The 25,224-nt window shown below is 42.3% G+C and overlaps 2 protein-coding genes and 1 pseudogene across 4 annotated transcripts in view; 1 reads left to right on the top strand and 2 right to left on the bottom strand.

Annotated features, from left to right (window-relative positions):
- The window catches only part of LOC101043545 (DNA topoisomerase 3-beta-1), a 270,953-nt gene that overhangs the window by 191,298 nt on the left and 54,431 nt on the right, over window positions 1-25,224 (top strand). For 2 of the 3 annotated variants that reach the window (XM_074391007.1, XM_074391009.1), the window contains 3 exons: window positions 1,480-1,742; window positions 17,040-17,163; window positions 18,428-18,584. The gene's annotated coding sequence lies outside the window, so the exon portion shown is untranslated. Of the gene's footprint in view, window positions 1-1,479; window positions 1,743-15,704; window positions 16,384-17,039; window positions 17,164-18,427; window positions 18,585-25,224 lie in introns of those variants that run through there. The other variant, XM_074391008.1, reaches the window with a different exon arrangement.
- Window positions 1,267-1,623, bottom strand: LOC101044817 (V-type proton ATPase subunit G 1 pseudogene; annotated as a pseudogene).
- LOC101042565 (proline-rich nuclear receptor coactivator 2-like) lies at window positions 6,047-6,750 on the bottom strand. The gene has a single exon (XM_074391018.1). The coding sequence runs from the start codon at window positions 6,468-6,470 to the stop codon at window positions 6,051-6,053; it is 420 nt and encodes a 139-aa protein (XP_074247119.1). The 5' UTR covers window positions 6,471-6,750; the 3' UTR covers window positions 6,047-6,050.

Here is a 25,224-nt window from a genome sequence, read left to right as displayed (position 1 = left end):
TTAAAGCAAAAAACAAAAAGCAATTTAAAAAAGATTTAACTTTTTATTAATTTTTATAAATCATTTACTTTATACAAATGACAAGGGATGCACAAAGAAACTTAACAGCAACTAAAAGATATTAATCTGTATTAAGATGTGGAGAAAAAGATCAGGGCTGAAGCACCAATGACACAACTGTTCTCTGCATAGGCTCCTTCTCTCACCGGTACAGCGAAGGGAGAAAGGGGGGGCCAGACCAGTGCAAGATGTCCCTAGAGTTGCTTCCTGAATCGCAAGAGTGGGGACACAACTCCCCTAAAGATCTCTGATCTTCTGCCACTTTTATGAAGTGGGACTTGTTCATTTTAAATGTCATCATCCTTGTGTGTTCCTAAGCTCACTGAAGTCTTGGCATGAGAATCAGATGCAGCTGGGCGTGGTAGCTCACGCCTGTATCCCAGCACTTTGGGAGGCCGAGGCAAGTGGATCATGAAGTCAAGAGATCGAGACCATCCTGGTCAACATGGTGAAACCCCGTCTCTACTAAAAATACAAAAAATTAGCTGGGCATAGTGGCGCGTGCCTGTAATCCCAGCTACTCAGGAGGCTGAGGCAGGAGAATTGCCTGAACCCAGGAGGCGGAGGTTGCGGTGAGCCGAGATCGCGCCATTGCACTCCAGCCTGGGTAACAAGAGCGAAACTCCGTCTCAAAAAAAAAAAAAAAAAAGAGAATCAGATGCACTTGGGATGAAGGGAAGGGTGGTAATGACGGGCCTGACAAAGCGGAGGAGAGAGCCGGGTGCTGAGCATCCTCTACACACTGAGAAGTCACAGGCACAGTCACATCCCACTGTAGGAAAGACTTTGCTCAACATTTCTGGAGCCAGAATGACCCGCATCCTCTGAATCTCAGGAGGAACAAACCGTTCAGAGACAGGCTCGAATGAGCATTTGGAAGGAAGGTGACCTCACTCACCCCTGAAACTGCTCAGTGGAGCTGGGGTTAGGGCATGCTGGACCAACCAGCTGATCAGAAGCTCTCAGACCACACAGATCTCTAAGTCAGGCCTAGGCCGTGGGTTGGAAATGTGATATGGTTTGAATATCCCCTCCAAAACTCAAGGTAAAATTTGTCATTGTAAAAGTAGTCAGAGGCACCTTTAAGAGGTGATTAGGTCATGAGGGTTCCACCATCTTTCTCATAAGAATTTATCTAGAACTTTGCTAGATATTTATTCCACAAGGTCGTCTAAAATGCCAATCCATGGAACAGGTGCTTCTCTTCTATCCATCTAGGCAGTCGTTTTCATGGATTTCTGGCTGGATGTCACAGACAAAAGCCAAGAGGTTGTTCAAGACTTCTTCCCTGTTCTGCTGGAAGTAGGTCTGGAGGATGGCCATTTTATTCTGGGTCTCCTTATCCACTTCAGTGCTGCAACTGCTGTGAGGTCCCATTGCTGCAGCTTCCTTAGCCTTGAACTCTTTCTTTCTCCGCAGGTAGCACCGTTCAATTTCAGCCTGAAGTGCTTCCTTGGCCTGCTTCAGCCTCTTGTTCTTTCGCTTGTGGGCCTCCGTCACCTTCTCAGTGGCCCTCTTCTCAGCCTTCAGCACCTGCTACATCTCCTGCAACTGACTGGCCATGGCGACAGTGAATCTGAGATCAACGCAAGTGGCCTAAATCAGTTCAAAGGACCCTGGGGTTAGCCGACCCATCCAACCACAGTCTCCACCTGCACTCTGCCGCTTCTCATTTCTTGCAAGTAAGTCACCACCACAGAGATAAAATGTTAGAAGTTATAGCACAAAGTGAGCACATGAGTATTTTTAAAATCTTTTACAATATGTCTTATAAATTTTTACACAGTACATAATGCATTCATATGTTACATATTAACGTATCTGTTTGGACAGTCAGATTTGTTTCAGATTAAAGATGAAGTTGGCATTTTTTAAGAAGGTATTTTAAACCTATTATGGGAGTTTCTATAGTGTGGAACAACACTATATAAAGCAATATTTTATGTGTGTCATTAAAAGGTCAAATAAGAAACTAGATCCAGCCGAGAAAAACACTGACTTCATTTACTTTTGTTTTATTTATATCTGACACATATTATAAATGATTTGCTGTGCCTTACAGATACCCTTAACAGAGAAAAGCAGATATTTGTAGATATACATTACAATTTACATTACCTTTACATACTCACATTTATTTAAAAATAAATTAGTAAGAGCAAGCTGTTAAATGTTGGCAAATCCAAGAGTGCTCAATTTGAATGTTCATCCTAGCACTCACAGAACTTACTCCCGTGCCCACTAGACGCGAAGAATCTTGAATTTACACCAAGTAGTAATATGTAATAAATTCTTGAATTCTATTATCTAGTAATTTTTTTTGAGACAGTCTTACTCTGTCCCCCAGGCTGGAGCACAGTGTCATTCATCAATGTATATCTAGCACCTGATACAGGAGTTCATGGCACAGAGTGGATGTTCAATAAATATTTGTCAATAATTAAACATTTTCTCCAGTAAGTAAACAAAACACCTTAAATAAATGGCATGAGACACCAACTGTTTCATCATGCAACACTGGGAGCTTCTTGCAAACATCCTCAGACTACTTATCATAAGTGGATCAAAAGTTAAACAAAACTGAGTTCTTCTAAAACTAAAGAAGTTCTCATAATGGGAAAAAAGGCAGTAACATTTTATTCTGCAAATGTAATACGTAACATTAACAACATAAACTAAATGTAAGCCACCACAATACTAAGATAATTCCGATTTTGCTTAGTCTTGCTCTGGCTATTTTTTTTACATATAGCCATTCTCATTTCTCTTTTTTAGTGATAATTACTATATTTTTTTCAGTTTTATTTATTTCGGTAGTTTTGGGGGAACGGGGTGTTTGTTTGCATGGAAAAGTTCTTTAGTGGTGATTTGAGATTTTGATGCACCCATCACCCAAGCAGTGTACACTGTACCCAATATGTAGTATTTTCTTCATCACTCCCCCCACACCCTTTCCCTCAAGTCCCTAAAGTCCATTATGTCATTCTTAGGCCTTTGCATCCTCAAAGCTTAGCTCCCTCTTACAAGTGAGAACATGTAATGTTTGGTTTTCTATTCCTGAGTTTCTTCATTTGCAGTAATGGTCTCCAACTCCACCCAGGTTGCTGCTCCACCCAGGTTGCTGCATGGTATACGTATATATTATGAAATTCTACTCAAACGTATAAGGGAATGAAATAATGCCATAATATTAGAAGAAAAAAGCTTATGTGTATATATTTATATATATATTTATAGATTTGTATATATGTATATTTGTATATTAATAAAATATATAAATATATTTTATATATATATAAAGTTTATATATATATATCACATTTTCTTTTCTTGGGGAGAAACCATTTTATTTAATTTTATGCTTCAAATTCATATATACATAAATTTGTCTTTAGGTTATCAATATTTAACTTGTGCAGTACTTCATATTGATTTATTTGGAGAAATACACCTTAGCCATCTGCTTTCCTGCTTAGGCATCAAAAGAGGTGCCAATTAGAAAATAGGCCATTAACAAATTTTTTTTTTTTTTTTTTTTTTTTTGAGATGGAGTTTCGCTCTTGTTACCCAGGCTGGAGTGCAATGGCGCGATCTCGGCTCACCACAACCTCCGCCTCCTGGGTTCAGGCAATTCTCCTGCCTCAGCCTCCTGAGTAGCTGGGATTACAGGCATGTGCCACCATGCCCAGCTAATGTTTTGTATTTTTAGTAGAGACGGGGTTTCACCGTGTTGACCAGGATGGTCTCGATCTCTCGACCTTGTGATCCACCCGCCTCGGCCTCCCAAGGTGCTGGGATTACAGGCTTGAGCCACCGCGCCCGGCAACAAAATTTTTTTTTTTTTTTTTTTTTTTGAGACGGAGTTTCGCTCTTGTTGCCTAGGCTGGAGTGCAATGGCGCGATCTCGGCTCACTGCAACCTCCGCCTCCTGGGTTCAGGCAATTCTCCTGCCTCAGCCTCCTGAGTAGCTGAGATTACAGGCACACGCCACCATGCCCAGCTAATTTTTATTATTTTTAGTAGAGACAGGGTTTCACCATGTTGACCAGGATGGTCTCGATCTCTTGACCTCGTGATCCACCCGCCTCGGCCTCCCAAAGTGCTGGGATTACAGGCTTGAGCCACCGCGCCCGGCCTAACAAAATTTTTTAACTGACCCACATGCTTTTTAAACTTGCTGGCCAGGCATAGTGGCTCACGCCTGTAATCCAAACACTTTGGAGGCCAAGGCGGGCGGATCACCTGAGGTTGGGAGTTCAAGACCAGACTGACCAACATGGTGAAACCCCTTCTTAAAAAAAAATAAAAAATAAATAAATAAACTTGCTATTGTTTTCACTTATATTTAAGCATTTACTCTTAAGGTTGGCAAAACATGTTATCAATGTATTATGCAGGAGTTTGTCTTTTGCATAAGTAGTCTGTTGGATTGCCACCCACCCTTGACCAAAGAAAAAGCAAAGCTCACTCGCACCTACACTAAACCACCTGTATCCTAGGTTAGAAAATTGTGAAAGCCAAAAATCTGTAAGATTAGAGGGACCCTTTAGTTAATCTTTGGGCTTAGAGGAGGAAAAAAATATAGTCCCATACTGCATTTCACATCTCTTAAAAATAGTTTTAGCAGCTTAAACCTTTTTAGTTATAAAACTTATCACACTAGGATTTGCTTTGAAATATAGTTTACAATCAAATGAAGTATAATATACATACACTGGCACTTCAGCACAAGGGCACACTTTAAAAACAAATTATTTTGGGCTGGGCATGGTGGCTCAAGCCTGTAATCCCAGCACTTTGGGAGGCTGAGGCGGGTGGATCACGAGGTCGAGAGATCGAGACCATCCTGGTCAACATGGTGAAACCCCGTCTCTACTAAAAATACAAAAAATTAGCTGGGCGTGGTGGCGCGTGCCTGTAATCCCACTTAGGAGGCTGAGGCAGGAGAATTGCCTGAACCCAGGAGGCAGAGGTTGCAGTGAGCCGAGATCGCGCCATTGCACTCCAGCCTGGGTAACAAGAGCGAAACTCCGTCTCAAAAAAAAAAACAAACAAATTATTTTGGACCTTTAAAACTAGGCCATACTATAAAAAACAGTCCACGATCTTACATTCAGCAAATTCATACTAAAATATCCCATTTTTGTAAGATAAAGGCCAAGAAAACATTACATATGCTACAAGTTCATTACAGGTATTTACATGGCTCTTTCTCCCCTAGGTACTTAAAATTTTCACATTATGCAGCTCCCCAAAGCCAGCTTTGCAGGAATGATGAGGCCAGATCACTATTAGAATAGCTTGTGCAGTGCTGTAATTCAAAAATGTATTTTGAAAGCTATTGAGTGACCATTAAATACTGTTAAAAAATGGTTTGGTGTATTTGTTGGCAGACACTTAATCCCCTACATTTAATAAACAGGGCCATTGGGGTGTACTATTTCTCGTTTAATGAGCTCCAAATGCCCTTTCCACCCACTGTATAATTCACTAAAATACAATTATTAAGAAAAATTCACATTTTCTTTCAGCAGTGCATCAGATTGTTAGCATATTACTGATTTGGGTATTTCCAGTATACTAAACTTGCAGATGTTTACCTAATTCTGAATCCTTGTGTTAGATGCTTATAATGTGATTCACCAACACAACAATCTGGTCCATGAATGATAAATTACTATCTTCCCCTAATAATAGAAAAAGCTGATTCCTTTACCACTCCCCAAATCTAAACTTGGCTGGTTTCCCCTTAAAAGTTACTCAGTTGAGAACACTTAATATCAAGTACAATTATTAATTTAGTTTTAAGTTGCACTGATACTACCATTACATCACAATGCACACAACACATACGTGAGATGCAGTCTATATTTTTTACATTAATTAGCAGTTCTACACAAATAGATCAACTCCCTGGTGAATTTGTTTCACACCAGTTGACAATTATCCATCAACGTAACTAAATTTCAGCTTAAGTACTTTGTCTTATTTTATACCTGTACATTAAGTAAGGTTTTAAGTTGAAATGTCATTATTTCCTTGTCTGAAGGATTAAAGGAAACAGGGACCCAGTGGCTTGGTGGCTTGGGAAGAACACTTGGTGATGGCGGCTCACTAAATCTGGCACCAACATAGTTCTGATTAGCTTGAGATTTAAAAAGTAAGCTGGGACCTGATAAGCTAGAGTTCCAACTTTGATTATTTGGAAAATTTTTGTTCTTTCCCCCATTCTGCGTGGCCTGCCTAGCAGCTGCTGATGAGTTATAACCAGGTCCTCTTTCTTTTTTCTTATGAACAATCTTCATCTGGGAATTCTGATCCTTGGTCTTCTGTCTGCTAAGCTGTTGTTGGTTCTTACTAACACTTCTAGATTGAGGCGCTGGAATGTTATACCTGTCTTCACCACTCATCTTCAGCTTCTTTGTCACCTTTCAGTCTGCTTTTCAGAATGCAGGATTTCCAATACCTGTCCTCTTCCTTGCTGCCAAGCCCAAGATAACAAGTGTTGCTTTCTGACAGATTCTTTCCTTTGTCTCAATACAGAAGTTTTCATGGGCCGATCTGCTGATTTCACCCTAGGAGCTGAGGACCACATCTAAGTCTCCTCAGCACACAAGTTTGAGAGAAGTCCTAGTGACTTCAAGCTCAGAACAACGGCAGCAGCGGCTCCCTGTCTACGTCGAAGCCTCCCTCCCTTTCCAGGGAGAGATAAGGCACGGACCGACAAAGCCCGAGAGAACCGATGAGCGGGCTGCCGGCCACTTCAGCTTCTATAACCCAACCTCCTCCTCCTGCCTCGACCGACGCACATTTTCTTTATTCACTCATTGGTTAATAGGCATTTATGCTGGTTCCATGTTTTTGCAATTGCAAACTGTGCTGCTGTAAACATGTGTGCAAGTATCTTTTTTATTTAATAATGTATTTTCCTCTAGGTATATACCTCTAGGTATGTATCCTCTTGGTATATTTCCTCTAGTAAACCCAGTAGTGGGATTACTGAATGAAATAGTAGTTCTATTTTTAGATCTTTAAGAAATCACCATACTGTTTTCCATAGTGGTTGTACTAGTTTACGTTCCCACCAGCAGTGTAGAAGTGCTCCCTTTACATCATATCCATGCCAACATCTGCCATTTTAAAAATTTTCTTAATTGTGGCCATTTTTGCAGGAGTAAGGTGGTGTCTGATTGTGGTCTTGATGTGCAGTTCCCTGATGATTAGTGATGTTGAGCATGTTTTCATTTGTTTATTGGTCATTTGTATATCTTCTTTTGAAAATTGTCTATTCATGTCCTTTGCCCACTTTTTGATGTGATTGCTTATTCTTGCTGGTTTGTTTGAGTTCCTCATAGAATCTGGATATTAGTCCTTCGTCAGATGAAAAGTGTGCAAATATTTCCTCCCAATCTGTGGGTCATCTCTTTGCTTATTATTTCTTTTTCTGTGAAGAAGCTTTCTAGCTTAATTTAGTCCTATCTACTTATCTTTGTTTCTGTTCCATTCACTTTTGAGTTCTTGGTCATGAAATCTTTGCCTAAGTCAATGACTAGAATAATTTTTCTAATGCCATACTCTAGAATTTTTATGGTTTCAGGGCTTAGATTTAAATCTTTGATTATTCTTAGTTGATTTTTGTAAAAAGTGAGAGATGAGGATCCAGCTTTTTTCTTCTACATGTGATTTACAAATTATCTAGTACCATTTGTTGAATATAGTGTCCTTTCCCCCCTTTATGTGTGTATTTGCTTGGTCAAAGTTCAGTTGACTATAAGTATTTGGTTTTATGTCTGGTTCTCTGCTCTGTTCCGTTTGTCTATGTGCCTATTTTTATAACAATACCATGCTGTTTTGGTAACTCTAGCCTTGTAATATAGTTTGCAGTGGGTAATGCGATGCTTTCAGATTTGTTTTTTTGTTTGCTTGCTTGCTATTTGCTTTGTTTGTTTGTTTGTTTAGTCTTGCTTTGGCTACATGGGCTTTTTTTGGTCCCATATAAATTTTAGGACTGTTTTTTCTAGTACTGTGAAGAACAATGATGATATCTTGATGGGAATTGCATTGAATTTGTATATTGCTTTAAGCAGTATGGTCGTTTTCACAATATTGATTCTACCCATCAATGAGCATAGCAGGTGTTTGCACGTGTTTGTGTTGTGTATGATCTCTTTGAGCAGTGTCTCATAGTTTTCCTTTTAGAGATTTTTCATCTCCTTGTTTAGGTATATTCCTAAGTATTTTATTTTTGCAGCTATTGTAAAAGAGGTTGAGTTCTTGATTTGATTCTCAGCTTGGTCATTGTAGGTGTATAACAGTGCTACTGATTTGCGTACATTGATTTTGTATCCTGAAACTTTACTGAATTCATTTATCAGATCTAAGAATTTTTTAGATAAGTGTTTAGGGTTTTCTATGTATACAATCATATCAACAGTGTATACAATCATATCAACAGTGAAGAGCAACAGTTTGACTTCCTCTTTACCTATTTAGATGCCTTTATTTGTTTCTCTTGTCTAATTGCTGTGGCTAAAACTTCCAGTACAATGTTGAGTAGAAGAGGTGAAAGCGGACATTCTTTGTTTGTTCCAGTTATTACTTATTAGGGGGAACGCTTTTGACTTTCTCTGTCCAGTATAATGTTGACTATGGGTTTGTCATAGATGGCTTCTATTATCTTGAGGTATGTCCCTTCTATGCTAGTTTTTCTGAGTGTTTTAATCATATATGGATACTGGATTTTGTCCAAATTTTTTGACATCAATTCAATTGATCATACTTTTAAATTTTTAATTCTTTTTATGTGATTAATTACATTTATTGACTTGCATATGTTAAACCATCCCTTCATCCCTAGTGTTAAACCCACGTGATCGTGATGTATTATCTTTTTGATATAATGTAGGACTCAGCTAATCTTTTGTGGAAGATTTTTTGCATCTGAATGTTCATCAGGGTCTATAGACCTACAAGTCTGAACTATTGGTATGTAGTTTTCTTTTTTGTGTTATGTTCTTTCCTGGTTTTGGTCTTAGGGTGGTACTGGCTTCATAGAATGATTTACGGAGGATTTCCTCTTTCTTTATCTTTTGAAATAGTTTTAGGAAGATTGGTACCAATTCTTTGACTGCCTGATAGAATTCAGCAATTAATCCGTCTGGTCCTGGATATTTTTATTGTTGGCTATTTTTTTACTACTGTTTCAGTCTCACTACTTGTTACCAGTCTGTTCAGCTTCTTTCTTTCTTTTTGTTTTTTTTGACAGGGTCTCACTCTGTTGCCCAGGCTGGAGTACAGTGGCTAATCTGAGCTCACTGCAACCTCTGCCTTAAGCTCAAGTGAGTCTCCTGCGTCAGCCTCCTGAGTAGGTGGGATTAAAGTGTGCACCACCACACCCAGCTAATTTTTTGCATTTTTGGTAGAGACCAGGGTTTATCATGTTGGCCAGGCTGAGCTCAAACCCCTGGCCTTAAGTGATCTGCCCACCTCAGTCTCCTGAAGTGCAGGGATTACAGGTATGAGCCACTGTGACCAGCCCAGAGTTTCTATTTATTTGTGATTTAATGCAGGAGGGTTGTGTATTTCCAGGAATTCATCTGTCTCCTCAAGATTTTTCTAGTTTGTATGCATAAGTGTGTTCATTGTAGCCTTGAATATCTTTTGTTGTTCTGTGGTATTGTGATATTTTTCATTTCATTTCTAATTGAGTTTATTTGGATCTTCTCTCTTTTTTCTCAGTTAATCTCACTAATGGTCTGTCAATTTTGTCTGTCTCTTCAAAGAACCAGTTTTTGTTTCATTTATCTTTTTTATTTTTTGTTTCAATCATTCGTTCTGCTCTGATCTTTGTTATTTCTTTTCTTCTTCTGGGTTTGGGTTAGGTTGGTTCTTGTTTCCCTAGCTTCTTGAGGTGTGACCTTAGATTGCCTGTTCATGCTCTTTCAGACTGTTTGATGCTATGAACTTTCCTCTTAGTTTTGCTGTCTCCCAGAAGTTTTAATAGGTTATGTCTCTATGATTGTTCATTTCAAACAATTTTTTCATTTCCTTCTTCATTTCATTGTTGATCCAAAGGTCATTCAGGAGGAGCTTATTCGATTTTCATGTATTTGTATAGTTTGAAGGATTCCTTTTGAAGTTAATTTCCAGTTTTATTCCATGGTGGTCTGAAAGGGTACTTAATATAATTACAGTTTTTGTAAATTTATTGAGACTTGCTTTGTGGCCTATCATATGATTTGTCTTGGAGAATGTTCCATGTGCTGATGCAAATGTGGTATATTCTGAAGTTTGGGCAGAATGTTCTGTAAGTGTTAAGTCCATTTGATCTAGTTTAAGTCCATGGTTTCTTTATTTCCTTTCTGTCTTGATGACCTGTCTAGTGCTGTCAGTGGAGTATTGAAGTCCCCTACTATGACTGTGTTGTCATCTCTCTCATCTCTTAGGTCTAGTAATAATTGTTTTATAAATTTGGGAGCTCCAGTATTAGATGCATATATATTTATGATTGTGATATTGTTCTGTTGGACTGATCCTTTAATCATCATATGATGCCTTTCTTTATCTTTTATAACTGTTGTAATTGTTGCTGCTTTAAATAAGTCTGTTTTGTCTGACGTAAAAATTGCAGAACGTAAAAAGACGTTCCTCAATCTACAACCAGACAGGCATCCCAGCAATGAGAACGAGCACAAATCTGTGAGGAGAAACAGTGCTCATGAGTGTTTGAGCAAACTGTTTGCTTTTTAGTTCTTGAATACTGAAAATTATTTTTGGCTGATTTGGACTCTAGAAGAGTGTATTCGTTATACTTATTTGTTATTCTATCAGTTGTAAGTTGAATGCAAGACTCCAATGTCCTCGTCATTTGCAATATTTTAATCATGCTCCACAGCCTGACTTACAACCCTGTTAGTACTTAATAGCCTTTGATCCTGTTCCAGCTCACAAATTGAGCCCTGAACTCTTCCATTTTTCCCATGAACCATTGTTAACTGAAATCTCAATGTGGGAAACCAGTCTTTTAGAGTGGGTTTACTTAAATTACCCATGGCCACAGCCCAAGCATAAGATATTCTGGATAGATGTTCCCCAATAAAGACTTCGTTTAGTGCTCTTATTTACATATGTCAGAGTCCTGAAGCCTCAGATCTTTCACCATCAACTCTTTCAATGTTAAGGGCTCTACTCTGTTGATTCAAATTTAGTTCCTGTCCATGATGTCCCACAGGATTGGAGTTTATGCCAGTTCCTTCGTAAACTCCAGGTTGATTGATTTCATATCTTGGCTATTGTGACTAGCACTTTAAGACACACGGGAAGGCAGATACCTCTTCAACACAGGGATTTCATTTTCTCTAAATGTGTACCCAGTGGTGGGATTGCTACCTGAAGTGGCAGTTGTACTTTGACCTCTTACCTTTTAAAGGAACCTCTAACAGTTTTGCCTAGCGTGTGTACTAATTTACATTCCCACAAACAGTGTACAAGAGTTTTCCTTTCAGCAAATCTACACCAGCCATCACCTTCAACAATTTTGATTTTTGTCTTTTGTAACATTCATTCAAGTGGAATTGAATGGTATCTGAGTGTGGTTTTGACCCACATTTTTGTGAGGATTAGTGATACTGAGAAAAGGTTACCTGTCTTCTTTATACTTGTGGCTATTCAGATCCTCTTAGCTTGGGTATTTGTTGTGGTTTTTGTTGTTTTTCACTCAGTAGTGTCAGTTTATTGTAGGTGTTAGACAACAACCTCTCTCAGAGGTAGGATCTTTTATAATTCTCTCCTAGTCTCTAGGATGCATTTTGTTTGTTTGTTTCCTTCCCCGTAGAAGTTCCAAAGTGTCACTAGTGTCATGATTTATATTTGCATATGTTAGCAGTAATTTTTGCATCCAAACCTCTACCACTACAACACACACACACACACACACACACACACACACACACACAGCCAAGCCATTGCATTGTCTGTGGGTGTAGTTCCCCCAATTTTCCCTTTAGTGTTATGATTATTTTTTTACCGTTTGCAGCCTGTGTGTGTAGATACAGGTTTCCTAAAATATACACCCAACCTATGTTTTCTTATAGGACCTTTGCAGTTTCAAGATTGAGTTTAGGTCTTTAATTCATTTTGTGTTGATTTTGTGTATCATGTAATGTAAAGGTCCTATTTCAGTGTTTTGCACGTGGATATTCAGTTTTCTCAAAATCATTGATTGAACCAGACTCTCCCTTTCCCATGGTGTCTTTTTGGTGTTGTTTTGAAAAACACGTTCCCTACATATCATGTTGGGTTGAGTATTTGGCATTCGGTCCATTGGGTCCTCATTCTATGTTTGTGATAGTCATGGATTATTTGGATAACTATAGATTGTGTTTTTTTATTTATTATTTTATTTGCTTCTAATCTTGACTTTTTCTTTTAATGCTCTTTATTCTTATTATTATAGATTAAAGGGTACACATGCAGGTTAGTTACATCCATTGATTGCATGATGCTGAGGCCTGGGGTCCCAACAACTTCATGACACAGGCAGTGAGCAGAGGACCCACAAGATGGGTCTTCAGCACACACTCCCATTCCGTTCTACTTTTTTTTTTTAATCTGGTAGTCATTCCCAGTGTCCGTTGTTCCTTTCTTTATGTTCGGGTGTATTCATAGTTCAGCTCCCACTTAGTGAGAACGTGCAGCATTCGATTTTATGTTCAGGCCTTAGTTTATTTATGATAATGGCCTGCAGCTCCATCCACGTTGCTGCCAAGGAAGTGAATTTCTTTTATGACTGCATAGTATTCCGTGGTGTATAAGCAACATATTTTCTTTATCTCATCCACTTTATTTATTTATTTATTTTTAATTTTTTAAGACAGTCTCCCACTCTGTCATCCAGGCTGGAGTGCAGTGGCATAGTCACAACTCACTGCAACCTCAACCTCCCAGGCTCAGGTGATCCTCCCACCTCAGTCTCCTGATTAGGTAGAACTACAGGTGCCTGCAACTGCATCTGGCTAATTTTTGTGGTTTTTGTAGAGATGGGATTTTACCATGTTGCCCAGGCTGGTCTTGAACTCCTAGAATCAAGGGATCCACCTGCCTTGGCCTCCCAAAGTGCTAGGATCACAAGCATGAGCCACTGCACCCCACCCCAAGGGGTATCACTTCTGTAGCACACTATTAACAGGAGGAGTCACAGACCTGGCTCAGATTCAGGAGGAAGGGAAACAGACCCTCCCTCTCAATGATATCTCAATGGAACCAGTAGCAAAAAGTCTTCAGCCATTTTGAATTTACCACATGTACTGTTTTCCAGGGCAGAGTATACACCTTAAATCAATGATAGTTATATAACGCTGCTGTGTCTTCACCTGGTGTAAGGGATGGAAAATAGAGTTGGCACCACCTTTTTCATGGCTCTCTCTGACTCACTTGAAATTTATGCTCTGGCCCCTGCAATTTCCAGCCCTACATGTTAAGAGGTCCTGCCTTCCATGAGGAAATTACTTCCATCAGTGGGCATAAGAGTCTCATTGAAATTTCAGCTACGGCTGCTACTTGATCACTTTTAGCTCTGGTGCCAAGAAATTATCCAGAAAAGAAAAAAGTCACTATAGTCACAACCTGCAAGGAAAATTGAGTCTGATTATCAGTGGGAGGTCAGCCTGCTCCCACACAAAATAGCAGAGGGAAGAATTTCTTCGGTGCTCAGGGATCCCAGTGCTTCTCTCAACTGGAACAAACTCCATATAAAAAGCAAGTTGATCTGTGCAGTGGAAGGGATTAACTTTAGTGAATACTATAGTGTTTGCCAAGATCCTTTCTTAGAATGATTTACCCAGCCAGCCACAGTGGCTCACGCGTATAATCCCAACACTTTAGGAGGCTGAGGCAGGTGGATTGCCTGAGATCAGGAGTTCGAGACCAGCCTGGGCAACACGGTGAAACCCTGTCTCTACTAAAACACACAAAAAATAGCCAGATATGGCAGCATGCACCTGTAGTCCCAGCTACTTGGTAGGCTGAGGCAGGAGAATTGCAAGAACCCGAGAGGTGGAGGTTGCAGTGAGCTGAGACTGTGCCACTGCACTCCAGCCTGGGCAGCAGAGCAAGACTTAATCTCAAAAAAAAAAAAAAAAAGAAGGCCGGGCACAGTGGCTCAAGCCTGTAATCCCAGCACTTTGGGAGGCCGAGGCGGGCGGATCACGAGGTCAAGAGATCGAGACCATCCTGGTCAACATGGTGAAACCCCGTCTCTACTAAAAATACAAAAAATTAGCTGGGCATGGTGGTGCATGCCTGTAATCCCAGCTACTCAGGAGGCTGAGGCAGGAGAATTGCCTGAACCCAGGAGGCGGAGGTTGTGGTGAGCCGAGACCGCGCCATTGCACTCCAGCCTGGGTAACAAGAGCGAAACTCCGTCTCAAAAATAAATAAATAAATAAATAAATAAATAATTTACCCATAGCCTGGCTGCTTGTGGATCCCAGCCTCACCCCGTTCTAGCATCATTGTTCGTCATGTTGGTGAAGGAAGAATCTCCCACCCTAAATAGCACAAGGTAGCTGACTACATGACACCTTGCACTTGACAGATGTCATCAACGGCAGTTTACAAGTTACACGTACTCACGGCCTGTGCAAGAGGACAGCACACACCAGGCAGGGCCACACGAGGGGTGCACTCAGAAATAGAGTAAAGCAGAAGGACACGGAGGCAGGCTTTATAGGAACAAGGGGGCATGGTAGCCTCTGGTGCCTGTGGGAGGATGTGGTTGGCTTGTTTGCATTACGGGCTGGCAGGGGCTAGAGACACAAGAGGTTGAGGATTGATGGGGGACACTGGTTCAGCCGACAGGGGAACAAGCCAGGCAGGGAGCAGGATAACTCACGGGGCCCCTTTGGGGCCTAGAAGCCTGAAGCGCACTTGAAAATAGTTCTTCTTCACATTTGAGTCTGCATATTCGGATGTTTTCAGTATTCACATCCACTCTAATTAAAGGAAGATGTGCCATTCCAATAAATGCACTCCACAGGTCAGTTCTGGGGAGGAGACCCCTAAAAAATGCAATGAGCACTGTATTGTCTCTTCAGGGAACTATAGTCAAAAAGCCACAAAATCAAAAGGAATCTTTCTATTACGTCACTTTATAACCAGGAAGGAGATTTGGGGTCATGGCCATTTAGAAGGAAGATGAAGATACATGCAGTAAAAATAGTATAAAATAATTCACTAAAATCCCCTTTTACACATTCATTTAGCAAGTTCAAAGTTACATTATGGATTGGGGTTGGTGAGTTTTGTTTTTTGTTTTTTAATCAAGAGCTAGATAGTAAGTATTTTAGGCTTTGTGGGCCATATGGTCTCCGATGACTCAGTTTTGCTGCTGCTGTGCAAAAGCAGCCATGGACAATAATAAATGGGCATGGTTGTGCTTTAACGAGACTTTGGCTACGAGAGCTGGTGGCAGGCTGCACTGCGCCCACTGGTGTAGTTTATCAACCCATTATAAAAAATCTGTTCTCAAAAAACGTATTTCGTAGGTTTGTATGTTACCTTATTTTTTAACCTTCCTTTGAAATGATCAGGTTGTGAGGTACCTGGACAATATTCTCTCATTTTATAGACGAGAGAACTGAGGTGCAGTACCTCTCCTGGGAAACACTGGGATGAGTAGCAAGCCAAGTCTAGAAAACAGACTTCCCGACTCCTCCCACACCCTGCCTGTCGCTCAACCCAGCTGATACACTAGACTCCACCCATCAACACCAACTTTCTATCAGAATAGTCAGTTTTAAATTTCAGGGGGAAAAAAAAAACACACAGAAAAGAAAATTAGATAACTACTTTGCAGCGAGCTGGATTTTATTCATTGTTACATTGACCTTTTCTGTGTATGTACCTGTGTCTGTGAATTCTGTCCAGTGGAAAAGACCTACATTAAGGCTTGACCTGGTGTTTTGGTAATTGAACTAAAGGGATTTGCTTTGGACTGGGAGATCAGATTCTCCACTAAATATGATGAAGAATTCAGGGGTAACTTTTTCTCTTCCTGAAATTTTAAAAAACCATTTCCTCCCTCAATTCTTTCTTCTGTTTTCACGTTTCATTCACCATGAGAAAGGCTGTGGCCCTGGTGTTCGAGGAGCCCCTTGTCTGAAGCAGCTGCTGCTCATGAACAGGCAGATTCTCTGCACAGCAGCCCTCATTCCTAGAGGGAAGCCTTGTCATTGCTGTGAAGGAAAATGTTTAATGCTGAAACCAGGGGCCACTTAGGCTTTTCCAGACTTGGCCTTTCTGAGATACTGTAATTAAATGGAAGAGGTAATCATTCTGGGATTAAACTAGGAAATCGCATCTTCCTATTGTATCTGACTTAATTGGGTCCTGCAGTTATTAATCCACATGAATATGGTCTTTTTGCTGAAGCACACTTTCCCTGGATGCTGAACGTGGAGCCTTACAGTTTTGGGAATGGCTTGGCAGAATTCCTCTTTGGAAATTGGTGAAGATGGGCAAAGTGTAAATCCACGAAGGGGGAGGGTCCCCGCAAAAAAAAGGTGCCCTCACAGAAAACTGTGTACTGAGTGTCATTACAATGGGCAGCACACACAGGCCCCTGCTCTTCCTTCAGAGGGACAGGTTGGGAATATCCCTGGAGATGGTACGCCCTCATCCACACAGCCAGCAGCCTCTCCCCTGTTCTTTCTGCCTCCCTTATCATCCACACTCACCTTTATGGTACAGGACACATTGGCTTGCTTTGACCTTATTTGATACTGAATTTTTAAAGCTTGATGTTACAGGTTTTACCCCTTAAAACTAAAAAGTTTATTTTAAACGCTGAAATCATTGTTGCCACATTTTTTAGATGTTTAAATTGGTAGCTCCTTTATTTGTAGACAGAGCATAGAGATAAATGCTGGGATGAGGATGCTTGTTTTTAACCTTATCATGTTTGTCTGATCTCTGGGTTCTAGGGGGTGTGGAAAAGGAAAGTTCTACAAATGGAATGACACAGTTACAGAAGACTTAGACCTAAATGACGAGCCCTGGAGTGTGAATGCTTTGGCGAAGAAAATAGAGCAAAAGTTTATGATCAAGGTAAGGATTTACAAATGGATGTTTTCCGTTAGTTTTGTTTTTTAATTTAGTTTTCTATAAAATTGGAAGTAGGATTCTTTAAGTTCAAAATGGAATGGAGTTTATTTTTTCTAGTACTGCTGCTCTAGCTGTAGAACCATGAGTAGGTGGGGGATGAAATGAATATCAAAGAGAAACTAATGAAGAAATTTTAGTTGTCCACTAAAATTTTCAGATTTCTTTTTAACTTATATAGGAGCATAGTTAATTAGAGAACCTCTTTTTAGCACCTGCATTTTACCACTGTATTGATTCATCAGTGTGGCAAAGCAGTCTTAACCTCCAAATCCCCCACTCCCAGGACAAAAAAATGTACAAGGGAAAGTACATCAAAAAACCCAACCACAGGGCTGGGCGCAGTGGCTCACGCCTGTAATCCCAGCACTTTGGGAGGCCGAGGCGGGTGGATCACAAGGTCAGGAGATTGAGACCATCCTGGTCAACATGGTGAAACCCCGTCTCTACTAAAAATACAAAAAAATTAGCTGGGTGTGGTGGCGCGTACCTGTAGTCCCAGCTACTCAGGAGGCTGAGGCAGGAGAATTGCCTGAACCCAGGAGGAGGAGGTTGCGGTGAGCCGAGACCGCGCCATTGCACTCCAGCCTGGGTAACAAGAGCAAAACTCCATCTCAAAAAAAAAAAAAAAAAAAAAAAAAAAAACAACCACAATTTGCTGTTTGAAAACCATTTTGCAGAGATCTTAGCATTTCTGAAGCCTAATTTTGAGATATTCTAGTGGCGTTTCCAAATCTCCGCCTGTATTAGATTCAAGTTCTGTATCATGCCTCTGTAGTCAGGCATTCAATGGTGGTAGATTTGAAGGATTACACAGAGTATCATTGCCAGAAGTTACCTAGTTTTGGCCGGTCTGCGGAAGTGGCCAAACGAAGCCAGGGATGATCCCACCCTGTGCCACAGAACATAGTTTTAAATGTTAATTGCCTTTTGCTGAAATTTTTCTTCCATAAGATATTTACCCTCTTTCCCTTACTCTATTACCAAACAACTCTCTTTATTTCCTACCCTTCCTCCCCAACATCACCCTCCAAATGAGGGATCAATTTTAGTGCCACAGCTGAGGTCCCCTGACTTCCACTCTAAGCAGTACCCTAAAAAGACCCTCATGTTACCTACACTTTGCACTTAACACATTTAGTGAGTAACTTGTGGGATTCGTGGGCCCTTTGTCTTAGATTGTCATGACAAGAAAACCTTTTTTATTTAGGCTTCTTAATGCCATGCGGTAAAGCAAACACACACACTTGTGCACGCCAAAGTTACCGAATGCCCGTGTGCTCTTCCACTGGAGTGGGTCTGATGAGAACTCCCTGGGATCACTAAAGAAGACTATGTCCAGCAGGAAGCTGAGGGGGTCTCTCTCTGTAAGTTTTTCCGTTGTGAACCCAAAATATCTGAGACAACTCTCGATAAATTTGGCAAGTTTATGTTCCCAAGGTTATGGATGTGACACACCCTCAGGAGGTTTTTGAGAACATGTGTCTAAGGTGGTTGGGGTACAAACTGCTTTTTTTTTTTTTATTGTTTTTCCTTTTTTTTTTTTTTTTTTAAAGCTTACTTTTACACATTTTAGAGAGATGTGAGCCATCAATCAATATGTGTAAGACATGCATTGATTTTGTCCAGAAAGGTGGAACAACGTGAAGCACGGGAGAGGGCTTCCAGGTCATAAGTAGATAAGACAAATGGTTGCATTTTTCTGAGTCTCCGATTAGCATTGTTTTTTTTTTTTTTTTTTACTTTAAGCTCTGGGATACATGTGCACATCCTGCAAGGTTGTTGCGTAGGTACACACATGCCATGGCGGTTTGCAGTCTCCATCCCCCCATCGCCTACCTGAGGCATTTCTCCCAGTGTTTTCCCTCCCCAGCCTTCCTGCCTCCCGCTGTCCCTCCTCTAACCTCCAACCCCCAACCCACCCCATTGTGTGATGCTCCCTTCCCTATGCCATGTGTTCTCATTGTTCAACACCCGTCTATGAGTGAGAACATGTGGCATTAGATTTTCTGTTCTTGGGTGAGTTTGCTGGGAATGATGGTTTCCGGATTCATCCATGTCCCTACAAAGGAAACAGATTCACCATTTTTTATGACTATGTAGTATTCCATGGTGTATATGTGCCACGTTTTCTTTGTCCAGTGTATCATTGATGGGCATTTGGGTTGGTTCCAGGTCTTTGCTATTGTAAACAGCAACAGAATGAACATAGGTGTGCATGTGTCTTTATCATAGAATGATTTATCATCCTTTAACATCAAAAAGCTTATCTCTCATGATCAAGTAGGCTTCATCCCAGGGATGCAAGGCTGGTTCAACATAGCCTTTTTTTGAATACACAATTTACATGTGAGAGGAGAGGAGAGGAAGCTTCTCTTATGCCCTAGTCTGGCTTAGTGAGGCAACAGGGCTGATGCAGCAATGAGATGTGCATTTGTCTCAGGTGAGCAGACAGATGACACTGTGTTCTGTCCATTGTGTGGCTAATGGTGAGGGGGTATGGAGCTTCCTTATCTTTGTAGCTTTCTTATTGAGGAATAAACTGGGAGCAGGTTTGCAGATGCCGTTCCCAGCTTGACTTCCCTTTGGGTTAGTGATTTGGAGTCCTGAGATTTATTTCCTTTCACACCTTATAACCTGCTATGTGATTTAGTAGGTGACAGTGTGATCTTTGAGAACTTAGTATTTGGGATTTGAGGATAATTAGCTAAGCTGGGGGAAATTCTTAAAATAATCCTAAGAATGGAATAAATCCCTTTTCTTTCTGATTTCTTCCTAGTCACTATTTCCTTGACAACAACTTACTCTGTGTTTAAGAAACATGCACCTAAGTTATTTCCTTCTAGAATTGAGATTTCTTTTTTTTAATTTACACTTGAGAGTCTTTGAAAAATGTTGGCAGCATTTACTGAATTACACGTCATATCTGAAACATAGTACTATCTCAACATTCTAAGAATGCTGTTGCTTTTTACAGGTCCGTTGTCAGTGAATTGGCCTTTAATATATTAAATCAGGAAAGGATAGAATTTATTTTTCATGTGAAAATGTGATTAAATAGTTTATGAATTTTGAAAACCTGGCTCAGTACTTTATTGTTATAAGACTTTGAGTGTGTGGCTCTAACATGAGTTTATTTCACTGTTCTTTAAGGTTGTAATAGTGGAAACGATACCTCACAGTAACGTGTAGGAAGAACTCATTTCCCTGCTTACTAAACCATGATACTCAGTTTTAAATCCCATATGCCAATTAAGTAAAAACTTGCATTAAAATTTATCCTGCAATTTTTAATTTTTTATGTCACTCAGTTCTCCAAACTAATTGAAAGACATTTTTTTAAATTATGTAATTAAAACATAATTGTATATACTTAATGAGGCACAGTTTGATGTTTTGATACACATGCACATTGTATAATGATCAAGTTAAGTCTAATGCCCTGTTCATTTGAGTTGGCAAGTTTTAAAACTACAGAAACAATAGCCACTTTCTACTAGACAAAGTTTCCCAATCATCTTAGGTCAGTTCTGTCTTCACCAGCAGTTTCATGTCAGTCATCTCCTTGTTCCATTGGCCTAATAATGCCCGGCTGTCTATTAGAACCAAGCTGGTTTAAAAAGGCAAAAAGGAAAGACTTTTGGAGAAAATGCCTGTTTGAATATACCAGGTAAGAACCATGTGAAAAATCCTAAAAGGGAGAATCAGGTCGATGTCAAAGTAGAGTGTAGCTGGTAGGTCCAGAAGCGCTCCTGGTGGCCTTCTTCTGGATTAGTTATGCCTCTGGGGCCACAACTTTTCACCCACCTTGCTTGTGAATCTTTTATGCCAGGCCACAGCGGTGACTGAAGAGCTAGTACCATGAAGTGCTAAGGACACAGATGTGAGAACACACTCGATTGGCCAGCACCATCTCTGAGCTGCTCTGTGATGTGAGATGACGCCAGAAAAGAGAGGTGTGGGGAGCGGGGTAAGGAAACACACTGCTGAAATTAACTTATTTTATCTGGAGAGAGGAACAAGTGAAGGCTCCTAATGATTGGGTAATGACTAATAGGGTGGTGATGGCCATTATTTATTATATACCTACTCTGAGCACCATGCTTTAAATAAATCTTCAATTCTTAAAAAACCCTCGGGAGGTGATGGGTTGTACCTGTATTTCCATTTTTCAGATAAAAAACAAGTCCAGAAAAGGAAAAGTGAACATCTAGTGTCACAGAGCAGGGATTTAAAATCAAAAGTGTCTACCCTGTCTGGGTGTTTTACACTGATCAAAAGTGAGAAGCAAAGAATTTATATATATCTATAAGGGTGGGTGCAGTGACTCACGCCTATAATGCCAGCACTTTGGAAATCCGAGGCTGAGGTGAGAGGATTTCTAGAGGCCAGGAGGTGGAGATCAACCTGGGCAACATACTGAGATCCTTCCATACAGAAAAAAAGCCAGTTGTAGTGCCATGCACCTATACCACTAGCTACTTCACAGGCTGAGGCAGGCAGGAGTTCAAGGCTGCAGTGAGCTGTGATTGCACCGCTGCAATTCAGCCTGAGTGACAGAGTCAGACCTCTCTCAAAAATTATATAGGCTAGGCACGGTGGCTCACACCTTGTAATCCCAGCCCTTTGGGAGGCCAAGTTGGGCGTATCATAAGGTTAAGAGATTGAGACCATCGTGGCCAACATGGTACAATCCCATCTCTACTAGAAATACAAAAATTAGACGGGCATGGTGGTGCACGCCTGTAGTCCCAGCTACTCGGGAGGCCAAGGCAGGAGAATTGCTTGAACTTGCGAGGCAGAGGTTGCAGTGAGCCAAGATCACACCACTGCACTCGAGCCTGCCTATAGAGCAGGAGTCCCCAAACTACGGCCCGTGGGCCGCATGCGGCCCCCTGAGGCCATTTATCCGGCCCCCCGCCACCCTTCAGGAAGGGGCACCTCTTTCATTGGTGGTCAGTGAGAGGAGCACAGTATGTGGCAGCCCTCCAGTGGTCTGAGGGACAGTGATCTGGCCCCCTGTGTAAAAAGTTTGGGGACACCTGCTATAGAGGGAGACTCCATCTCAAATAATAATAATTATTATTTATATAAATAAGTAGAGATGTAGATAAAGAGGTGAAGGGGAGTACAGGGTGAATCTAGGCAGGAACCAGAGCCAGAACCAAAGGAGCCACGTGTGCTGATTGATTTAAGCTCAGGAGCTGTGAGGGCCACTGAAAGACCTTGTGTGGAGACTGATGTGATCTAACTGGCCTCCTAGCCTAGCCCTAGCGAGCGGGAGTGGAGGGGATGGCTGGGAGGGAAAGAGAGTAGTTGGGAAGCCCATCAGACCAATCCAGGCAGGAGAGAGCAGGGCCCGGCTGAGGCTTCAGAGTGAGGATGGAGAGAGGCAGACTGGGGTGCTGCTTAGAGGGTGAGCCGGTGTGAGCAGAGATGCAGGCATGCGCAGTGGAGTCTTTCGCCAGGGTGGGAACAGGTGGATCAGGTGAGACTCACGTGCGGGAACCCACAGGACTCGTGTCTCCCTGTGTGTGTGGAGTGAGGGAGAGACCTTGGGGATGAGTCCTGCGCTTCTAACAGGGAGAGCACCTGACTGGCGCCTTTGGATGAGACACAGGACCTTCTAGTTCTAGAGTAGCAGAGTGTGGGGGAGAAGATGCAGGGTGAGCCTGGATTTCCACCCAGTAAGTGAGGGACCTGTGGGTTGTCGAGGGAGGGCAGCTGGGAGGTGGTTTTGTGTGTGGGTCTAAAGCTGCATCTAAGGGGCAATATCCTAGGAGGAGCTGATGTGACAGGCCCAGATGCAACTGCCCACGGAGTGTGCACACTGATGAGAGTGGAGGGCAGGGAGGCTCCTACCCCTGAGCTTTCCGAAGGTCTGAGACAGGACCGGAAGCCTGAGTAAAAACCTTTAGCTCATTAGGAAGAAACCAGATGTAACAATGTAACAATTCTCCAAAATACAATTATATTTCAAAAGCAAAATTAGAAAAAGATATTCAGTCTCTGAATTGATGGGGGCAAGGCCCCTCCAAAGGCATGCTCCTTAAGTCGAAGAAAGGGGGTGGGGTGTGAGAAGTCATTTTATCCCTCACTGGGACCCACACGCCTCATTACACAGCCCCCAGGACTCGCCTTCTTCCTAGAGGTGAACTCCCCTCTCTGGCCTTTCCTCCATCCTGCCAGGTCCCTCGCCCTTGAAGAGGGCACTCGTGATTCTCTACATAGTGTTTGTGGGTTCATAACACTTTGAAGTGAAGTTCCCACAAGATGGGTCCTGCTGAACCTCATCTGGGGTCACATTGTCCCTCAGGTGACCCACTGTGGCCTCCATGCTGCTTGATCAGGTCAGGTAATCTGAAAAGATCTGGTCCTTCTTCCTCTGGTGTCCCACTGTGGCCTCCATGCTGCTTGATCTGGTGAGGCAGTCCCAAAAGATCTGGTCCTTCTTCTCTGGTGTCCCACCATAGCCTCCATGCTGCTTGATCTGGTCGGGCAGTCCCCACGAGATCTGGTCCTTCTTCCTCTGGTGTCCCACCATGGCCTCCATGCTGCTTGATCTTGTCAGGCAGTCTGTATGAGATCTGGTCCTTCTTCCTCTGGTGTCCCACCATAGCCTCCATGCTGCTTGATCTGGTCGGGCAGTCCCACAAGATCTGGTCCTTCTTCCTCTGGTGTCCCACCATGGCCTCCATGCTGCTTGATGTGGTTAGGCAGTCCCAAAATATCCTGTCCTTCTTCCTCTGGTGTCCCACATTGGCCTCCATGCTGCTGGATCTGGTCACGCAGTCCCAAAAGATCTGGTCCTTCTTCCTCTGGTGTCCCACCATGGCCTCTATGCTGCTTGATCTGGTCAGACAATCCCAAAAGATCTGGTCCTTCTTCCTCTGGTGTCCCACCGCGGCCTTCATGCTGCTTGATCTGGTCAGGCAGTCCCAAAAGATCTGGTCCTTCTTCCTCTGGTGTCCCACCGTGACCTCCATGCTGCTTGATCTGGTCATGCAGTCCAAAAAGATCTGATCCTTCTTCCTCTGGTGTCCCACCGTGGCCTCCATGCTGCTTGATCTGGTCAGGCAATCCCAAAAGATCTGGTCCTTCTTCCTCTGGTGTCCCACCGTGGCCTCCATGCTGCTTGATCTGGTCAGGCACTACCAAAAGATCTAGTCCTTCTTCCTCTGGTGTCCCACCGTGGCCTCCATGCTGCTTGATCTGGTCAGGCAGTCCGCATGAGATCTGGTCCTTTTTCCTCTGGTGTCACACTGTGGCCTCCATGCTGCTTGATCTGGTCAGGCAATCCCAAAAGATCTGGTCCTTCTTCCTCTGGTGTCCCACCGTGGCCTCCTTGCTGCTTGCTGTGGTCAGGCAATCCCAAAAGATCTGGTCCTTCCTCCTCTGGTGTCCCACCATGGCCTCCATGCTGCTTGATCTGGTCAGGCAATGTCAAAAGATCTGGTCCTTCTTCCTCAGGTGTCCCACTGTGGCCTTCATGCTGCTTGATCTGGTCAGGCAGTCCCAAAAGATCTGGTCCTTCTTCCTCTGGTGTCCCACCGTAGCCTCCATGCTGCTTGATCTGGTCGGGCAGTCCCCACGAGATCTGGTCCTTCTTCCTCTGGTGTCCCACCGTGGCCTCCATGCTGCTTGATCTTGTCAGGCAGTTGCATGAGATCTGGTCCTTCTACCTCTGGTGTCCCACTGTGGCCTCCATGCTGCTTGATCTGGTCAGGCAATCCCAAAAGATCTGGTCCTTCCTCCTCATGTGTCCCACCGTGGCCTCCATGCTGCTTGATGTGGTCATGCAATCGCAAAAGATCTGGTCCTTCTTCCTCAGGTGTCCCATCATGGCCTCCGTGCTGCTTGATCTAGTCAGGCAATCCCAAAAGATCTGATCCTTCTTCCTCTGGTGTCCCACCGTAGCCTCCATGCTGCTTGATCTGGTCGGGCAGTCCCCACGAGATCTGGTCCTTCTTCCTCTGGTGTCCCACCGTGGCCTCCATGCTGCTTGAT

The sequence above is a fragment of the Saimiri boliviensis genome, chromosome 21 (assembly GCF_048565385.1).
Source record: "Saimiri boliviensis isolate mSaiBol1 chromosome 21, mSaiBol1.pri, whole genome shotgun sequence".
Lineage (NCBI taxonomy): Eukaryota > Metazoa > Chordata > Mammalia > Primates > Cebidae > Saimiri > Saimiri boliviensis.
Note: the sequence above shows the minus strand (reverse complement) of the source record. Positions and strands in the feature narration are given on the sequence as shown.

Coding starts and splice junctions, on each gene's coding strand:
- LOC101042565 (XM_074391018.1), bottom strand. CDS start 6,470: ATGAGTGGTGAAGACAGGTATAACATTCCAGCGCCTCAATCTAGAAGT.